The 15,638-nt window shown below is 39.0% G+C and overlaps 1 protein-coding gene across 4 annotated transcripts in view; it reads left to right on the forward strand.

Annotated features, from left to right (window-relative positions):
• SNX14 (sorting nexin 14) overlaps positions 1–15,638 on the forward strand; it is an 86,585-nt gene that overhangs the window by 1,092 nt on the left and 69,855 nt on the right. For all 4 annotated transcript variants that reach the window (XM_050950098.1, XM_050950095.1, XM_050950096.1 and 1 more), the window contains exons 2-6: positions 2,799–2,919; positions 3,720–3,796; positions 3,905–3,983; positions 7,666–7,709; positions 11,052–11,139. In XM_050950098.1, coding sequence (XP_050806055.1) covers positions 2,799–2,919; positions 3,720–3,796; positions 3,905–3,983; positions 7,666–7,709; positions 11,052–11,139 — 409 coding nt within the window. The remainder of the gene's footprint in view (positions 1–2,798; positions 2,920–3,719; positions 3,797–3,904; positions 3,984–7,665; positions 7,710–11,051; positions 11,140–15,638) is intronic.

Below are 15,638 nucleotides of genomic sequence, written 5' to 3' on the forward strand. Positions count from 1 at the left end.
CCCAAATTATTACACACAAATTGTATATGGTATGAGGAAGAGTTATTTATAAAGTAACAAGTACAGACTTAATAAAGTCCTGGTGCTGATTCTGTGGTGTACAGGGCTGGGCTTTGGAGCTGTGCTCCGGCTCCTCTCCAGGCAAAAACCTGCAGCTCCACTGCTCATAGACTCATAGACTCTAGGACTGGAAGGGACCTCGAGAGGTCATCGAGTCCAGTCCCCTGCCCTCATGGCAGGACCAAATACTGTCTAGACCATCCCTGATAGACATTTATCTAACCTACTCTTAAATATCTCCAGAGATGGAGATTCCACAACTTCCCTAGGCAATCTATTCCAGTGTTTAACTACTCTGACAGTTAGGAACTTTTTCCTAATGTCCAACCTAAATCTCCCTTGCTGCAGTTTAAGCCCATTGCTTCTTGTTCTATCGTTGGAGGCTAAGATGAACAAGTTTTCTCCCTCCTCCTGATGACACCCTTTTAGATACCTGAAAACTGCTATCATGTCCCCTCTCAGTCTTCTCTTTTCCAAACTAAACAAACCCAATTCCTTCAGCCTTCCTTCATAGGTCATGTTCTCAAGACCTTTAATCATTCTTGTTGCTCTTCTCTGGACCCTCTCCAATTTCTCCACATCTTTCTTGAAATGCGGTGCCCAGAACTGGACACAATACTCCAGTTGAGGCCTAACCAGCGCAGAGTAAAGCGGAAGAATGACTTCTCGTGTCTTGTTTACAACACACCTGTTAATGCATCCCAGAATCACGTTTGCTTTTTTTGCAACAGTATCACACTGTTGACTCATATTAAGCTTGTGGTTCACTATGACCCCTAGATCTCTTTCCGCCATACTCCTTCCTAGACAGTCTCTTCCCATTCTCTATGTGTGAAACTGATTGTTCCTTCCTAAGTGGAGCACTTTGCATTTATCTTTATTGAACTTCATCCTGTTTACCTCAGACCATTTCTCCAACTTGTCCAGATCATTTTGAATTTTGACCCTGTCCTCCAAAGCAGTTGCAATCCCTCCCAGTTTGGTATCGTTCGCAAACTTAATAAGCGTACTTTCTATGCCAACATCTAAATCGTTGATGAAGATATTGAACAGAACCGGTCCCAAAACAGACCCCTGCGGAACCCCACTTGTTATACCTTTCCAGCAGGATTGGGAGCCATTAACAACTACTCTCTGAGTACGGTTATCCAGCCAGTTATGCACCCACCTTATAGTAGCCCCATCTAAATTGTACTTTCCTAGTTTATCTATAAGAATATCATGCGAGACCGTATCAAATGCCTTACTAAAGTCTAGGTATATCACATCCACCGCTTCTCCCTTATCCACAAGGCTCGTTATCCTATCAAAGAATGCTATCAGATTAGTTTGACACGATTTGTTCTTTACAAATCCATGCTGGCTATTCCCTATCACCTTACCACCTTCCAAGTGTTTGCAGATGATTTCTTTGATTACCTGCTCCATTATCTTCCCTGGCACAGAAGTTAAACTAACTGGTCTGTAGTTTCCTGGGATGTTTTTATTTCCCTCCAGAGCTGCTCTGCTCTCCAGCTCTGGGCTCCGCTCCAAAGCCCTGCAGGGCGCACATGCTTATTTTTTTGCCCTGAGGCATTTTCAGCGTGAGATTTCCTGATAAAACTAGACTTACTGGGAGACTTAGGCCTTATCTACACTGCTATTTTACTGCACTGCAACTTTCTCACTCTGAAAAAATAACCCCCCCCCCCCCGAGCGCTGCAAATTTCAATACTGTAAAGTGGCAGTGTAGACAGTGCTGGTACGGTGACTACACAGCCACATTAAAGCGCTGCCGTAGCCGCACTTTAATATTGCTAGTGAAGATGTGCCCTTAGAGGAGAGTGCTAGTTTAGGTTTTTTAACATTTAACAAAAAGTTCCTGGACAAAAAAAAACATTTGTCAGCTACATCCAGCACAGCTCTACAAGAAGTCATTATGATACTGACTAAAAACTTATTTCAGCATCCATTACTATACTCACTACTTGTTTGAAAAAAAAATGTAAACAATTCCCATAGAGCATCTAAGGCAGAGAGTGCTGTGTCCCTATAAAAAATTAGTATTTAGACTCGCCATCTGTCATAGGAGGGTTAAAAAATTCATATTTGAATACTTAAAAGGTACTATTAAGTAAATGTAAAATATTATATTACCTTATTGGCTTGTCAGTCAATATCAGAACAAGAAGAGATTAAGTGTTATCTAGTCTGAACATAGATCTGCAGGCCAGTACCCACTTCAGAGGTGTTGTGGGGATTAGTTGTATTTGTAATATGCTTTGAGGTAATGTACTGTATTAGTATTGCTGTTTTATTATTCCTGTCTGTGAATGAGTTCACCTTAGATTAACATAACTAACAGCTCCAATCATTGAGATAAGATGCTGTTCATGAACACACAAAGCAGTGGTCCTCAAGCTTTTTGTATTGGTGACCTCTTTCACACAGCAAGCCTCCAAGTGCAACATCCCCCCTCTCCCAGTGGCTGTCTGTGACCCCACCTGGGGCTGACAGCTGCAGCCCTGCCACCTACGGGCTAACAGCTCACAACTCCCATGTAACCACTTCTTGACCTCCTGACCTGTTGTGACTCCCAGTTTGAGAACTCCTGAGATAGTTAGGTGTAATTTTTGGTAGAGTAGTCACTAAAAAAAATTCTTATGTTTATATGTCATTCTGAAAAATTCTTCTGTAAACATACCATATGGTATTGTCTACCTTGTTATACAGGTTTTTTTTTTCTGTTTGTTTGCAAGGTATCTTCACATTTTAATGATCTTCTGGTCATTTGTTGCTGGCGTTGTCACATTCTACTGCTCATTAGGACCAGATTCTCTCTTGCCAAATATTCTTTTTACAATAAAATATAAACCCAAGGTAAATTTAATTTTTTCTTTGTAGTGTTTGTTGAATTTTTCTCCTTTTATTTTGTAGCAATATGTACAAACAGTAATTTTAGAAAATTTTGTGCTCTGTTAATGTAACTGTGATGAATGCATTTGACATTATCTTGTAACTTCCTTTAGTGTACAGTCTTCTTATACAAATGAAGGCCCTAATCTTACAAATATTTGGGTTGAACCCAATGGAACTATTTACATGTGTTAAGTTAAGTAAGTGTGTTTGCAGGATTAGGGCCTTATTATTTAAGGGCTTGAAATATGCAGTCATCAGTGTTGGCAGTTCAACTGCTGCCTCTATAATGTTTTTAGAGTGTCTGTAGTAGTTGCATTTTTTTTTTAATCCTAAACCTGCATGATAACGTGATGCTTGTAAAAGAGATGCATTTCCTTTGACAAAATGAATTCAGAATATATCTTACTGGCCATACACAGCCTCCTTTACATGAATTTGAAAGTTTCAAAGAATGAAACATCAATTCTAAATCTCCTTTCTGATGAATTTAGAATGTTTTGTGTTGATAGGTTAATTTTAATCTGTAAGTTATTTTCTTAAATTCAATTGCTTCTATTTGGTACTTTTCTAACTTAATTATCTTTGTATTCACCCTACACACACCCAAAAAGAAAAAGTAAAAATCAAGCAATCTGTGATATTTTGTGCAGTTTAATTTTACTTTAATCACATACAGTAAAAACAAATTGGCTAATGCATAAGTGCATTGAGAGAGAGGACTTTGAAAAACTGAGACTTGTTAAATACTTTCTCTTTCTTAGCGATTAGAACTGCAGGAGCTATTTCCCCAAGGTCACAGCTGTGCTGTATGTGGTAATGTCAAATGCAAAAGGCATAGGTAAGCTAAATATTTGGCATGTCTTATCATAACAGTTGTTACATTTTGTACTTTGGGGTGAGAGAATCTTCTGTTAAATGTTGTATAATCTCTCTTGGTTTCTTACAGACCTGCATTGCTTCTGGAAAACTACCAGCCATGGTTGGATCTACAAGTGTCTTCCAAGGTTGATGCCTCTCTCTCAGAGGTAACTGTTGTTTAATCATCAATTACTATTAATTATTTGACATGATTTCAGTGCATTGAAATCCAAAACAATTAACGTTTTGTCATTCAGATCCCTCCTTAAGACTCATTACTTTTGGATATCAGAAGTGAGTCCATCACAATTCTTGTAGGTGTAAAAAATATGAAATCAAGGAGAAATAGAGAGATTATACTACTGTTGAATTTTGCACAGGTGCAACTGCTTCTGGAATATTGTGGTCCATTTTGGTGTCCAAAATTCAAAAAGGATGTTGAAAAATTGGAGAGTTCAGAGAAAAGCCATGAGAATGATGAATGGACTGGAAAGCATAATGAGACCCTCAGGGAGCTCAATCAGCTTATCTTGTCAGATAGAGAGTGTGAGACGTTCCCCTGGTGTTATCTGGACCAGTGATCTGCTAGGTCATCCCAATCCTCGACTCGGGGAGGCAGCCTTACCCTGCTCTGCTGTGAGAACCCCACTTCCGGGATGTTCACACACAACCTTTAGCATGTAAACTGCTCGCAGCTATGTGAATGAGCACTTTTGGCCATTCACTGCTTGGATTGTGCAACCGAGTGACACTCGCCAATATCTGGTCCCAGACACAACCCTAGCACCCTCCGGCTAGCATTGTCCAGTTATGCCTACTGCCCACTGCAAGCTTATATGAGTTCGTCAGTTTAACAAAAAAATTAATATGTACCAGGCTTGTTATCCCAAGGAGAGTCTTGAACACACTTCAAACCAAGCACATGGCTTCAGATAGAATAAACAAACAAAATCTCTCTTTTGTAGTTAATAAATTTAAGTGATTATAAGTCAAAGCACAGGAAGTCAGATTTGGTCAAGTGAAATAAAAGCAAAATGCATTCTAAGCTGATCTTAACACTTTCATTGCCCTTACAAACTTAGATGTTTCTCACCACAGGCTGGCTGATTGCCCTTCAGCCAGGTTCTCCCCCTTTTGATCAGCACTCAGTTGCTTGGTCGGGGTGTCTGTAGATGGAGGTGGAAGAGAGAGAGCATGACAAACGTCTCTCCCTTTTATCATGTTCTTTCTTCCTTCTTAGCTTTGCCCCCTTCCCTTTTTAGAGTCAGATGAGGATTATCTCATCGTAGTGCCAAATTGACCAAGGGAAGGGGAGTGACTCGCTTGATAGTCCAGTAGATCCTTTGTTGTCATCTAGGCCAGTGTCCTTTTTTCCTGTGAGGTTGGGTTGGGTTTGTTCCATACATGCCCTGATGATGCCCCTCTGCTCCTGGAGAGTTTTGCCTGGGCTTGTTTTAAGCCACGAGGACACATTTTCAGCCTCGTAACTATATTCATGAAATTACAACCTATAACATTACTATAACGACAATGCTCAGTGTATCATGAGCCTTCTGAAGACACCCAACATGACAAACTTTGCATTGGATACCATACAATATTATTATAAGGATGAACATGGGGGTGCAGGGTGTTCCCCCGAGGTACAGAGTGTCACAGGGTGAAGGTGTGACTTGATCACAGACTATAAGTACCTAGATGGAGAACAGAAATTTTATTATAAAAGGGTCTTCAATCTAACAGACAGAGGTATAATAAGAGCCAGTGGCTGGAAGTTGAAGCTAGAGAAATTGACTTGAAATAGGGCACAGATTTTTAAATGAGTTTAATTAACTACTGAAACAATTTACCAAGGATTGTGGTGGATTCTCCATCACTGGCAATTATAAAATCGAGATATGCTCTACTTCAAACAGAAATTAATTCAGGGAAATCCTATGGCCTGTGTTGTATAGGAACGGGAAGTCAGACTAGATTATCACAATAGAGTCTTGGGGCCTTATCTATGAAAATGAGTGCATACTGAAACTGAGGCTCCAAGGTAGGTCCAGGACTGTCATTATAATTCCACCAATACTAAAAAATAAAATATTGTCCTTTGTTATCCAGTGTTCTTTCCAGTGTACTGTTGTGCACTCTATTGTGACCTAAATTTAGATTAAGGTCTCTAAAACGTTTGTTTATGGGAAGGAACCAGCATGTTTTTGGGTTCTTTAAAATAATAAATAGTACCAATAATTAAGATGTATCATGATTACCCAAAGAAGTTATTTATTACCTATTGCCTAGAGTTATTTCCTTCCTAAATGTGAGTGCATATTCAAAAAAAACCAACATATTACACTTCCTTATGCAATAGCTGACTTTTTTACAGCATCCTGACAATGCACAATGAGTACCTTGAGAGCAGAATGAGTTGAAGAGCTCTGGTTAGCAAACATATTAGTACTTGTAATTCAATTCCATCAAGAGATTAACATATGTAGAACCTTTTTTAAGAAGTACATCTTTTTGGAAATAAATGCAGTGAGAATATCCTGAAGGATGGTGGTGTTTGATATTCAGAGTTGCTGTTTGTACGGCAGTACTTCATCTACGTGCCTTAGAGAATCATGAAACTGTATTACAGCCCTCGCTACTCCAGTTAAGTGTGAAAGAAGACAGAATGGAGAAGACTTGGTGGTGGAGTGGGGCATGACTTTCCATGTTTCTCCTGTAAGCTCTGGGTTATAGAATGATGCTGCAACTCATGTAAATTGCATGAAATCTGCTGTCCCATTCATCTTGGACTGAGTTCAAGATGTGATATGTAATATGGTTTTAAATGTTACAAGTTGCATAAAATGAATCTGACTGAAAAATTCCTTACTTGAGTAATTGAATTATCTACCAATAATATATTTACAGTGTAGGTTTACTTAGCACTTGATCAATGAACTTGTGAGACTTTGTGGCATAAACCATGCCAATGTGTCATTGTGAAAGAGCTGATCAGAGATGTCTGTAGCCAGCATCGCAAAAGAAAATGCTGTTCCTGGTTCAGAACTCCTATCATTACAAATTTATCATTAGTTTTTTGTGTTTTTTTAAAATTCTTGGTTCCATGTTGTTAAAGAAGAAACCTAAGGGATAATGTTTTGTTTTACTTGGGCAGGAGGGGAGGGATGGTTCTTTCACCTGTCAGTCCAATTCATCCCTCCATCAGTTTGATTGACAAACACTTTGTAAGACATCATATTATGTAACATGGTCAGACTGGGCCCCTGAGGCAATCCAGAATGCAGCAGCGGCATGGCTGGGTATGTTCTCTATCACCTGGGATCAGTTGCTCTTCTCAGAGGCAAATATCATCTTGGCCATCCGATTACTGCTTTCTAATTCTCTCCTCCTATTGATTGCACATTAACTTTCCAAGGTCTCGCTTTCTTTCAGTCGATCCCCAGGCTCACTACTCTTGCTTGCTATTGAATGCTTCATTCTTAGACCTATACTCTCATAGTTCCTCTTCCTGGCAGCCTTGGTCCCTTCTTTAAAGGCCTACAGAAAGCTTGTCCTACGTAGAGCATTTGACTGTATGGCTTTCAGCTTTACAGTGTTTGCTTAGAAATATGTTCCTCCTCTTCTTTCCTCCAGATGTCTTCCCCCTTCCCTTTTTTTTAACATATTCTTTTCTAGCCAATGAATTTTGTTTCTGCACCTTTAATCTCTTGTTGTTTTAGAGTTATAATGTATACGTTTAGTGAGGTTAGAAAAGATGTTTGTGTATTTTTTTTATTTCAGCTCTTCGAACAAGTATGCAGAATAAATAGATCCCTTATTTTATAATGTGATTGTCTTTGTTCTACACAGGTGCTTGAACTGGTGCTGGAAAATTTTGTTTATCCATGGTACAGGTATGAGTTTTCTACAAATATTACTTTTTCGTCTAATAATGACCCCTCATTCAAAACAGTTTAGTGGAAACAGTCCTTTGCAAAATACATATTTAGGTTTTGTTAAAAATAATAAAATACAAAGTTTTTTTTACTTTCTCAGTTTAACAGTGTTATCACCTTACTTTGTTTTATATCTTATTAGTTAAGTAGAGGGGATCAATTTGTTCTAAATTTAAAATATTACAAAGATTTTTGTGAAATTTGTATTGAAACTATAAAAACCCTTTGTATCTTAGTGAGGCTTTCCTGGAAAAAGACACATTTTTGCTGCAACCATGATAAGAGGTTCAAAAACTGTAAGAACTTTCATTACTCATAAAAGAGGATTTTTATTCTAAACCAGGGGTGGCCAACCAGTGGCTCTGGAGCCATATGCGGCTCTCCAGATGTTAATATGCTGCTCCTTGTATAGGCACCGACTCTGGGGCTGGAATACAAGTGCCAACTTCCCAATGTGCCGGGGTATGTGTGCTCACTGCTCAATCCCTGGCTCTGCCACAGGCCCTGCCCCCACTCCACCCCTTCCCAGCCCCTCCCCTGAGCCTGCCGTCCCCTTGTTTCCCCCCAGCCTCCTGCATGCCACGGAACAGCTGATTGAGAAGGAGGGGGAGGCGCTGATCAGTGGGGCTGTCAAGTGGGCAGGAGGTGCTGGGAGCTGATGTGGGTCTGCTGACATATTACTGTGGCTCTTTGGCAATGTACATTGGTAAATTTTGGCTCCTTCTCAGGCTCAGGTTGGCCACCCCGATCTAAACTATAACTATTCCTCTGACCCTGTATTTCATGTAGTGTCTTAATATAAAAATAAACTGTTTTTTTTTTTTAAAGGATAAAATAAGGAAAATACATTCAAGATATGAGCTAAGGCTTTAACCCTGCAAAGATTCTACACATGCTTAATTTTTAGCCTTAATAGTTCTGTTGAACTCAGATGAGACTATTCACATGCTTAAAGTTAATGTGAATAAGTCTTTGCAAGACTGGGGCTTGTATGGGTTTTTTGTGTTTTGTTTTTTTAACTTAAAGGCATATTACTCAAAGCACTTTGAAGGAAAATAACTTAAATACACCTCTACCCCAATATAACGTGACCCGACATAACACTAATTCGGATATAACGCGGTAAAGCAACGCTCCGATGAGGTGGGGCTGTGTGCTCCGGTGGATCAAAGCAACTTCAATAAAACATGGTTTTACCTATAACACGGTAAGATTTTTTTTTTGGCTCCCAAGGACAGTATTATATTGGGGTAGAGGTGTATTTCAATTCTTGGTGTATATTCATGCCATGATATAAGGTTATTTTAATTTCTAAAACAAATAAGACACTGGCTTTCACCTAATTCAACTCTGAATTTGACTCTCCCTTTCTTAAAGGTGATATTCATTAAAAGAATCAGTCAAGTACTCTCATCTTTTATTTTACGTTGTCTGTCTTATCCACTAGAAGTTCAGAATTTTTTTTAGAGGCATTCTCTTTATCCAGTTTATTTTTAAATATGACAGACGTCTACATGTCTCTATTTAGTTATGCCTTTGCTTTGGATGTATCAGTATCTATTTGAATATACTGAACAAAGCTATACACTTATCTGCAGGACAGCAGAGGGAGCCCGAGCACTGTGTTGTACATCACCAAAATGGATAACCTTTGGGTGCTTATTAGCTGAGTAAACTTTAAAGTATATGAAATCCAGAGGACATTTTGCGGAGCTCTTTTTAAATAAAACTTGAGGCCATATAGGTGGCTATTTTTAATATTTTATAATTTAAAATTGGTGGAGAATCTATCTTTTACGTTACATCAGACTGACGGAGAGAACTTAGATTCAAGATATTTACATTTAAGAATCACAAGTTTCAAAAAAAGTTCTTATGTGTTGTGCTTAGTACAGTGGGTCCTGGTCATAACTGGGTCCTCTGAACACCTTAGCATAGTGATAATAAAAAGCAGTGAACTAGCACTTCGAGGTGGAGGACATTTTCTGAAGTTACGGCTTATTGCCTAAAGTCTTGGGGCAATATACAAAATTGGAGAATTATTTTTACTTAAGGTCAAATCATCTTAGTATGTTTGACTGTCATTAGGGCAGAAGTTGTCTAATGTTCTGGGATTTTTTTCTCTTCCCGTTCCACTCTTCCATCCCTTCTCTCTGTTTGCATCTTTGGGGAAATCCGTTTCTCCCAACCAGGAAAATGATGCCCTCAGCAGATACAGCTTTGTAGGAAGGGGCAGCTTTCAATGATGGGACAGATTTGGGATCTTTCTTTCCCAGACTAGAGCAGCTGGACAAGAGTTTAGGGTGGGAGAGAATGCTGGGATGACATCTTCCTGTCAGGGAAAGGAGCACAGACTTCCCTGACACCAGGTAGGCCCTTTTAGAAAGGAAAAATGGGAACTGGGCATAACAGGATTTTTTTCCTTGACCCCACCAGCTGATGCCACCTTTTACCATCATGCATATTTTGTATATTAGAGCCTACTTGGGAGGGCAATAAGATCTACTTTTGGTCAATTTTTAACAAATGAAAATTTTAAAAAAATGCTGTATTGTAGGTAACATATTGTATTCTAATTAGAGCTAGTCAAAAACTTTCTGATGGGAAAACTTTTTTGTCAGAAAATGCTGATTCCACACAATCAAAATGTTTTCTCGAAATGTACCAATTTCATCTAATTTTTTGCTGGAAATTATCAGAACTATACTGTAATATATAAAAGTAGAAACATTTTGATCATTTTGTCAAAACAAAACATTTTGAAATTTCCGACTTTCTAATTGGATAGATATGCAAAATTTTAATGAGCTCTACTAATAATATTGAAGACTTACTGCATTTTCTTTTGTAAAGCTTTGCAAACATTAATTTAGACTCACTCCGTCCCACCTAACGGGGTAACTATCTTTTTAAACACCCGGGGAAAGTGAATTAGAGGTTATTTGCTCAAAGTCATGCAGTTAGTCAATATTAGGACAGGAATTAGAACATAATTCCTGGCTGTTAGTCTTATGCTCTGACCATGCCTCTCAAGTCACAGCTAATTAGAAGTGCAAATATATCTACTGTATTTGGGCGTCCACATGTTTTTATGCTTGAATAGAGGACCAGTCACCAGCTGGCCATGCCTAGTTTTTGTGCTTTCATTTAGGTTGGAGATAATTCTTATGCTTTCAAGTGCCACCTTTTAATGTTTTTATTCTTTCTTTTATAAATGTCAAATGTGACATGGATGGGTTAAAGCTCAAACTAAATATTTTTCTTAGTTTACTCATCATGATTTGTTTTAAAACTTTGCAGGGATGTAACTGATGATGAGTCCTTCGTAGATGAGCTGAGAGTAACATTGAGGTTTTTTGCATCTGTATTAATTCACAGAATTCACAAGGTAAAAATGGCTTGGAGAGAGAACATGATTTTATATATAAGAAGTGGTATCTAATGCCAAAGTAAATCTTCTTTCTTTAATTATGTTACCAAAAGAAACATACTGTATTTTCTATATAGAATTACATTTGACAGTTTCTTCCTGTTTATGCTTGCTTCCTTCCTCTGAAACTTTTCTCCCATGGTACTCTTGGCCACAGCCCAATCCTACAGAATCCTTGCAAATGAAAATCTTTGTTCCCGCTGTTTTGGTAATGCTTTGTGTTGGCACATGACTTTCTTCTGTGTTGCATTGGCTATTTCTAAGGTGATTCATTTTAAGGGAGTAGAAAGAATTACTAGATATTGGGGAGCTGTAGTCCTTGTAGCTACCACCTGGTTCTCCATCTGTGCTTAAGTTCTTTAAAGATATTTTTATACTTGTTAAGAGGATAACTGCTTGAAATAGCTCACTCTAAGAATCCCAGTAGGTGTGACTAGTGTGGAGAAGGGACTATGCTAACTTGGAGTCATGATATGTTATAAGTGTTAAGTAAAATTGAGTGATGGGGGTATGTTACCGAACAAAGACCAATGAGCACATACTCTATATTGATGAGTGCACAGAAACACAGAGGCTTGGACTTCTATATGGAAGCTCCACCTGAACTGTCCATTCAGAACTTTTTTTTTTCATTATTAATTTGAATGATCATCAGTTGGCTTCTGAGGAGAGGGAGCAGGATCACAGAGCAGGTGGGAGAGCTGGTCTGCAATCAGGAAGTATTGCTCGACTTTTATAAAATCAGGTTTTCCTTGTGAGAACAAGAAGTGGAGGTATTACCAGATACGACAGGTATGATTGTTTTTTTTGTATTTAACCACCGTAAATTTTTAGTGGATTTAAAAAAAATCAATAGATTTTTGGAGTTGGAATACATTAGTGGGGTTTTGAAGAGATCTGAAGGGCTCTTGAAATAGAAATATAAAAAACATTCAGCATTTCCCAATGTTCACAGGCAAGTGTCCTGAGAGGAAGATTATAGGGGTAAAAGAGCTGTACTGATAACTCAGACACCAGTTTTGAACAAGATGTTTGTCCAGGAAGGGGCATGTTGTGGCAACTTGTATGTGAATTTAGTTCCTGTGAAAAGTTTGAACTGACCACCCTGTGTCCTTTAAATAGGTACAGTATGTGCAATGGAAACTTCCTGATGCTCTCTTGTAATGTGCCTCAAGTGCCTTTTGCCAGAACTACCACTAAGTACCTCTAGTTGTTGTATGCAGAATAGGAGTTAGAAGCTAGCTCCGTTTCCATGCCCATTCAATGCTGGCCCCTCTGCTGACACAGCTACACAAGGGTGTTATTCCACCTCAGTAACAACTATTAATACATTTTATTTCCTGAGCTACAAGATATACACACATGCTATGTAGCTGATGAACAACCTGACTCAATCCTAGCTGAATATCAGATCTGGATGTCTTGCTTGTTAACATGGTTATGGTACTGTAGATGGTTTAAAAGACAATCAGCAAATGCTCTTTGTATTGTAAGCATAAAGGTTTATAAATGAAGCAAATGTGTCAAAATGGAAATGTAGCATAAGTCTTAAAAATTTTTTTAGAATTTTAATTCATGTAACTTGAGCATACTTTAGTTATTAATTGACTTGATCTATTGCTGTCATACATGAAAAGATAAAATATGATAGTGATAATACCTTATACAGGTAGCTGAAGGAGGTTGCATGTGAACTGAAATAATCTAGCATATAACCTCTTTTAAACATGTCCTGTGTGAATTAGAATAATAAAGATCATCCAAATTCCCCCACCTTTCTTGTCAGGAACAAAATATTTATAATATTTTCAGTCAGGCTTGGCTGAGAGCAAAAATATATTTGATCTTTTGTGGCATGTAAGCTGTGTAAGTGTTAAATGCTGTGTGGAGAATTGTATGTCAGCACTAGCACTTTTGTCCATAAAACTTTTGTCAGTTGGGTTGTGAACTGCCCCCCGCCCCCAACCAATATAAGTTTCACTGATAGAAGCGCCGGTGTGGACAGCGCTATGTCGGCAAGAGACAGTCTCCTGCTGACATAGCTACTACCACTTGTTGGAGTGGTTTAATTATGCCAATTGGAGCGCTCTCTCCTGTTGGCAAAGAGTGGTTAAACAGGAGACCTTACAGTGGTGCAGCTGCAGCATTACAGCTGTGCCGCTGTAAGGTCTGTAGTGTAGACATAGCCTTAGTAGGTACCAGAGTTTAATCAAAACAAATTCTCTTCATACATTTTTAGTTTATAAATTTTGTATTAAGCTTGTATCTGGTGTAATATCATTAAACTTATTTTCTGTGTTTTATTGTGCAGAGTTTTGCGAATATCTGTAAATAACACAAATTTAGACGACATCATGATAGATTGAGCTGTATGAATTATGCCTGGGAGATAAGGTTTGTGTACGTGAGTGAGATGACAGAATACTAGGTCTTGGAGCTCACAAAAGTGTAATTCAGAGTGACAAGGTGAGTGAGGTAACGTTTTATTGTACCAACTTCTGTTGGTGAGAGAGACATGCTTTTGAGCCACACACAGCTCTTCTTCAGGTCTGGGAAAAGTACTCACAGCATCACAGCAAAATGAAAGATGGAACAGATTGTTTAGTTAGCACATATTGTAAGAGACCATTCAAGGTAGAATGGCTTGTTAAAAAATCTCTGCAATCTAGACAAAAAGAGCCATATAGTCCCTGAAATCTAACCACCAGATACTGATCAAACCAATAGTAAGAGTCACCACTGTAGTCCTCACCTGTGATGACTAAGTTAACGAGGCCAACCGACAGCACTCTGACACCACCTACTATAAAGAACTCAAAGATAACCCCAAACCACAATTTATCCAGGAATTTAAGAATGATATCCAATCCTTCCTCAAACAACTCAGAGAAACTCCTCCCCCATGAAACCTCCCCAGTGCCCTTCTACATGCTTCCCAAGATACACAAACAAGGGATCCCAGGCAGACCCATCATATAGGACCACGGCACTCTTACTGAAAGTATATTAAGACTCTTGGAAACTATCCTCAAACCACATAAAGGGCCAGCTTTCTCCAGGACACAACTGATTTTTCTCCATAAACTCTGCAATATTAACAACCTTCCTCAGAACACCATCCTCACCACTGTACACCATCATCCCTCACAATGACGCATAGCTACCTGCCTCAAATACTTTCCAAACAATGGACAACCCTCAGATATTCACCCCAAACACATCACCAAATTCATCCATTTCATCCTTGCCCATAACAGTTTTACGTTCAGCAACAAACATTTTGTCAAAACCACAGGATCAGCCATGAGTACTAGGGTGGTTCCACAATATGCCAGACTCATCATGGGCCAACTTGAAGAAGAATTTCTGGACAAATACCTGAGAGATGTTGATGATATTTTCATCCTCTGGACAGACAGCTTAAACTCACTCATAGATCTCCACCACAACTTCAGCAAGCACCGCCTGTTCATTGAAAGCTCTCTGGAACACACCCACAACTTTCTGAACATAACAATCAGTTTCAGCAATAGAACCCTACAGACAGCCATATCCAAGAAACCCCCCATGGATTACCATACCTACCTTCATAAATCTAATAACCATCCTAAACAGCAGGAAAACTGTTCATCTACAGCCAGGTACTCAGAGACCACAGAATATGCTCCAAGGAGAAAGTCCAGGTTATATACCTTAACACAGTTAAAACTGCCTACACCAAATGAGGACACTCCACCAGAGAAGTAGATTGCATCATAGAACAGGCCACTGAAATACCGAAAGAGAACTGCTTCAATACAGAAATAAAACCCCCTGTGACAATTCACCGCTAGCCGTCACGTGCCATCCCACACTGGAACTCATACAGAGTGTCATCAAACTACAACAACCCATTCTCAATGGGGACCCTATCCTTAAAGAAATTTTTCCTGAACCCCCTCTGTTGGCCTTCAAACCACCTCCCAACTTCTCCAAGCTAATCAACAAAAGCAAGCTCTGCACAGACCAGGACACACCAACTCAATGTGGGACCAGACCCCTGCCACAACATTGGATGTGAAACCTACAGACATATCTCCTCTGCTACAGTGATCAACATCCCCTACAACACACCTTTCAGGATCCAGGCCTATCACAACATGTGGTGTACCTCATCCAGTGCACTAAATGCCCTAATAACAACTATGTGAGTGAAACCAGATACAGTAATCACTATGCTTTTGAATTAACTTACTCAGGGAAATGATAAAGGACAAAAACACCCTCTCACCTGTGGGTGAACGCTTTTCACAAAGCGATCATTCAATATCTGACCTCTGTCTTCATCCTCAAAGGAAACCTGCACAACAGTTTCAAAAGATGAGCCTGGGAGCTTAAATTCGTTGTTATGCTAGACACTAAAAATCATGGACTAAACCATGGATTTATGGTTTATTACAACAATCTGCAACCCACTA

This window comes from Gopherus flavomarginatus, chromosome 4, assembly GCF_025201925.1.
Source record: "Gopherus flavomarginatus isolate rGopFla2 chromosome 4, rGopFla2.mat.asm, whole genome shotgun sequence".
NCBI classification, from domain to species: domain Eukaryota; kingdom Metazoa; phylum Chordata; order Testudines; family Testudinidae; genus Gopherus; species Gopherus flavomarginatus.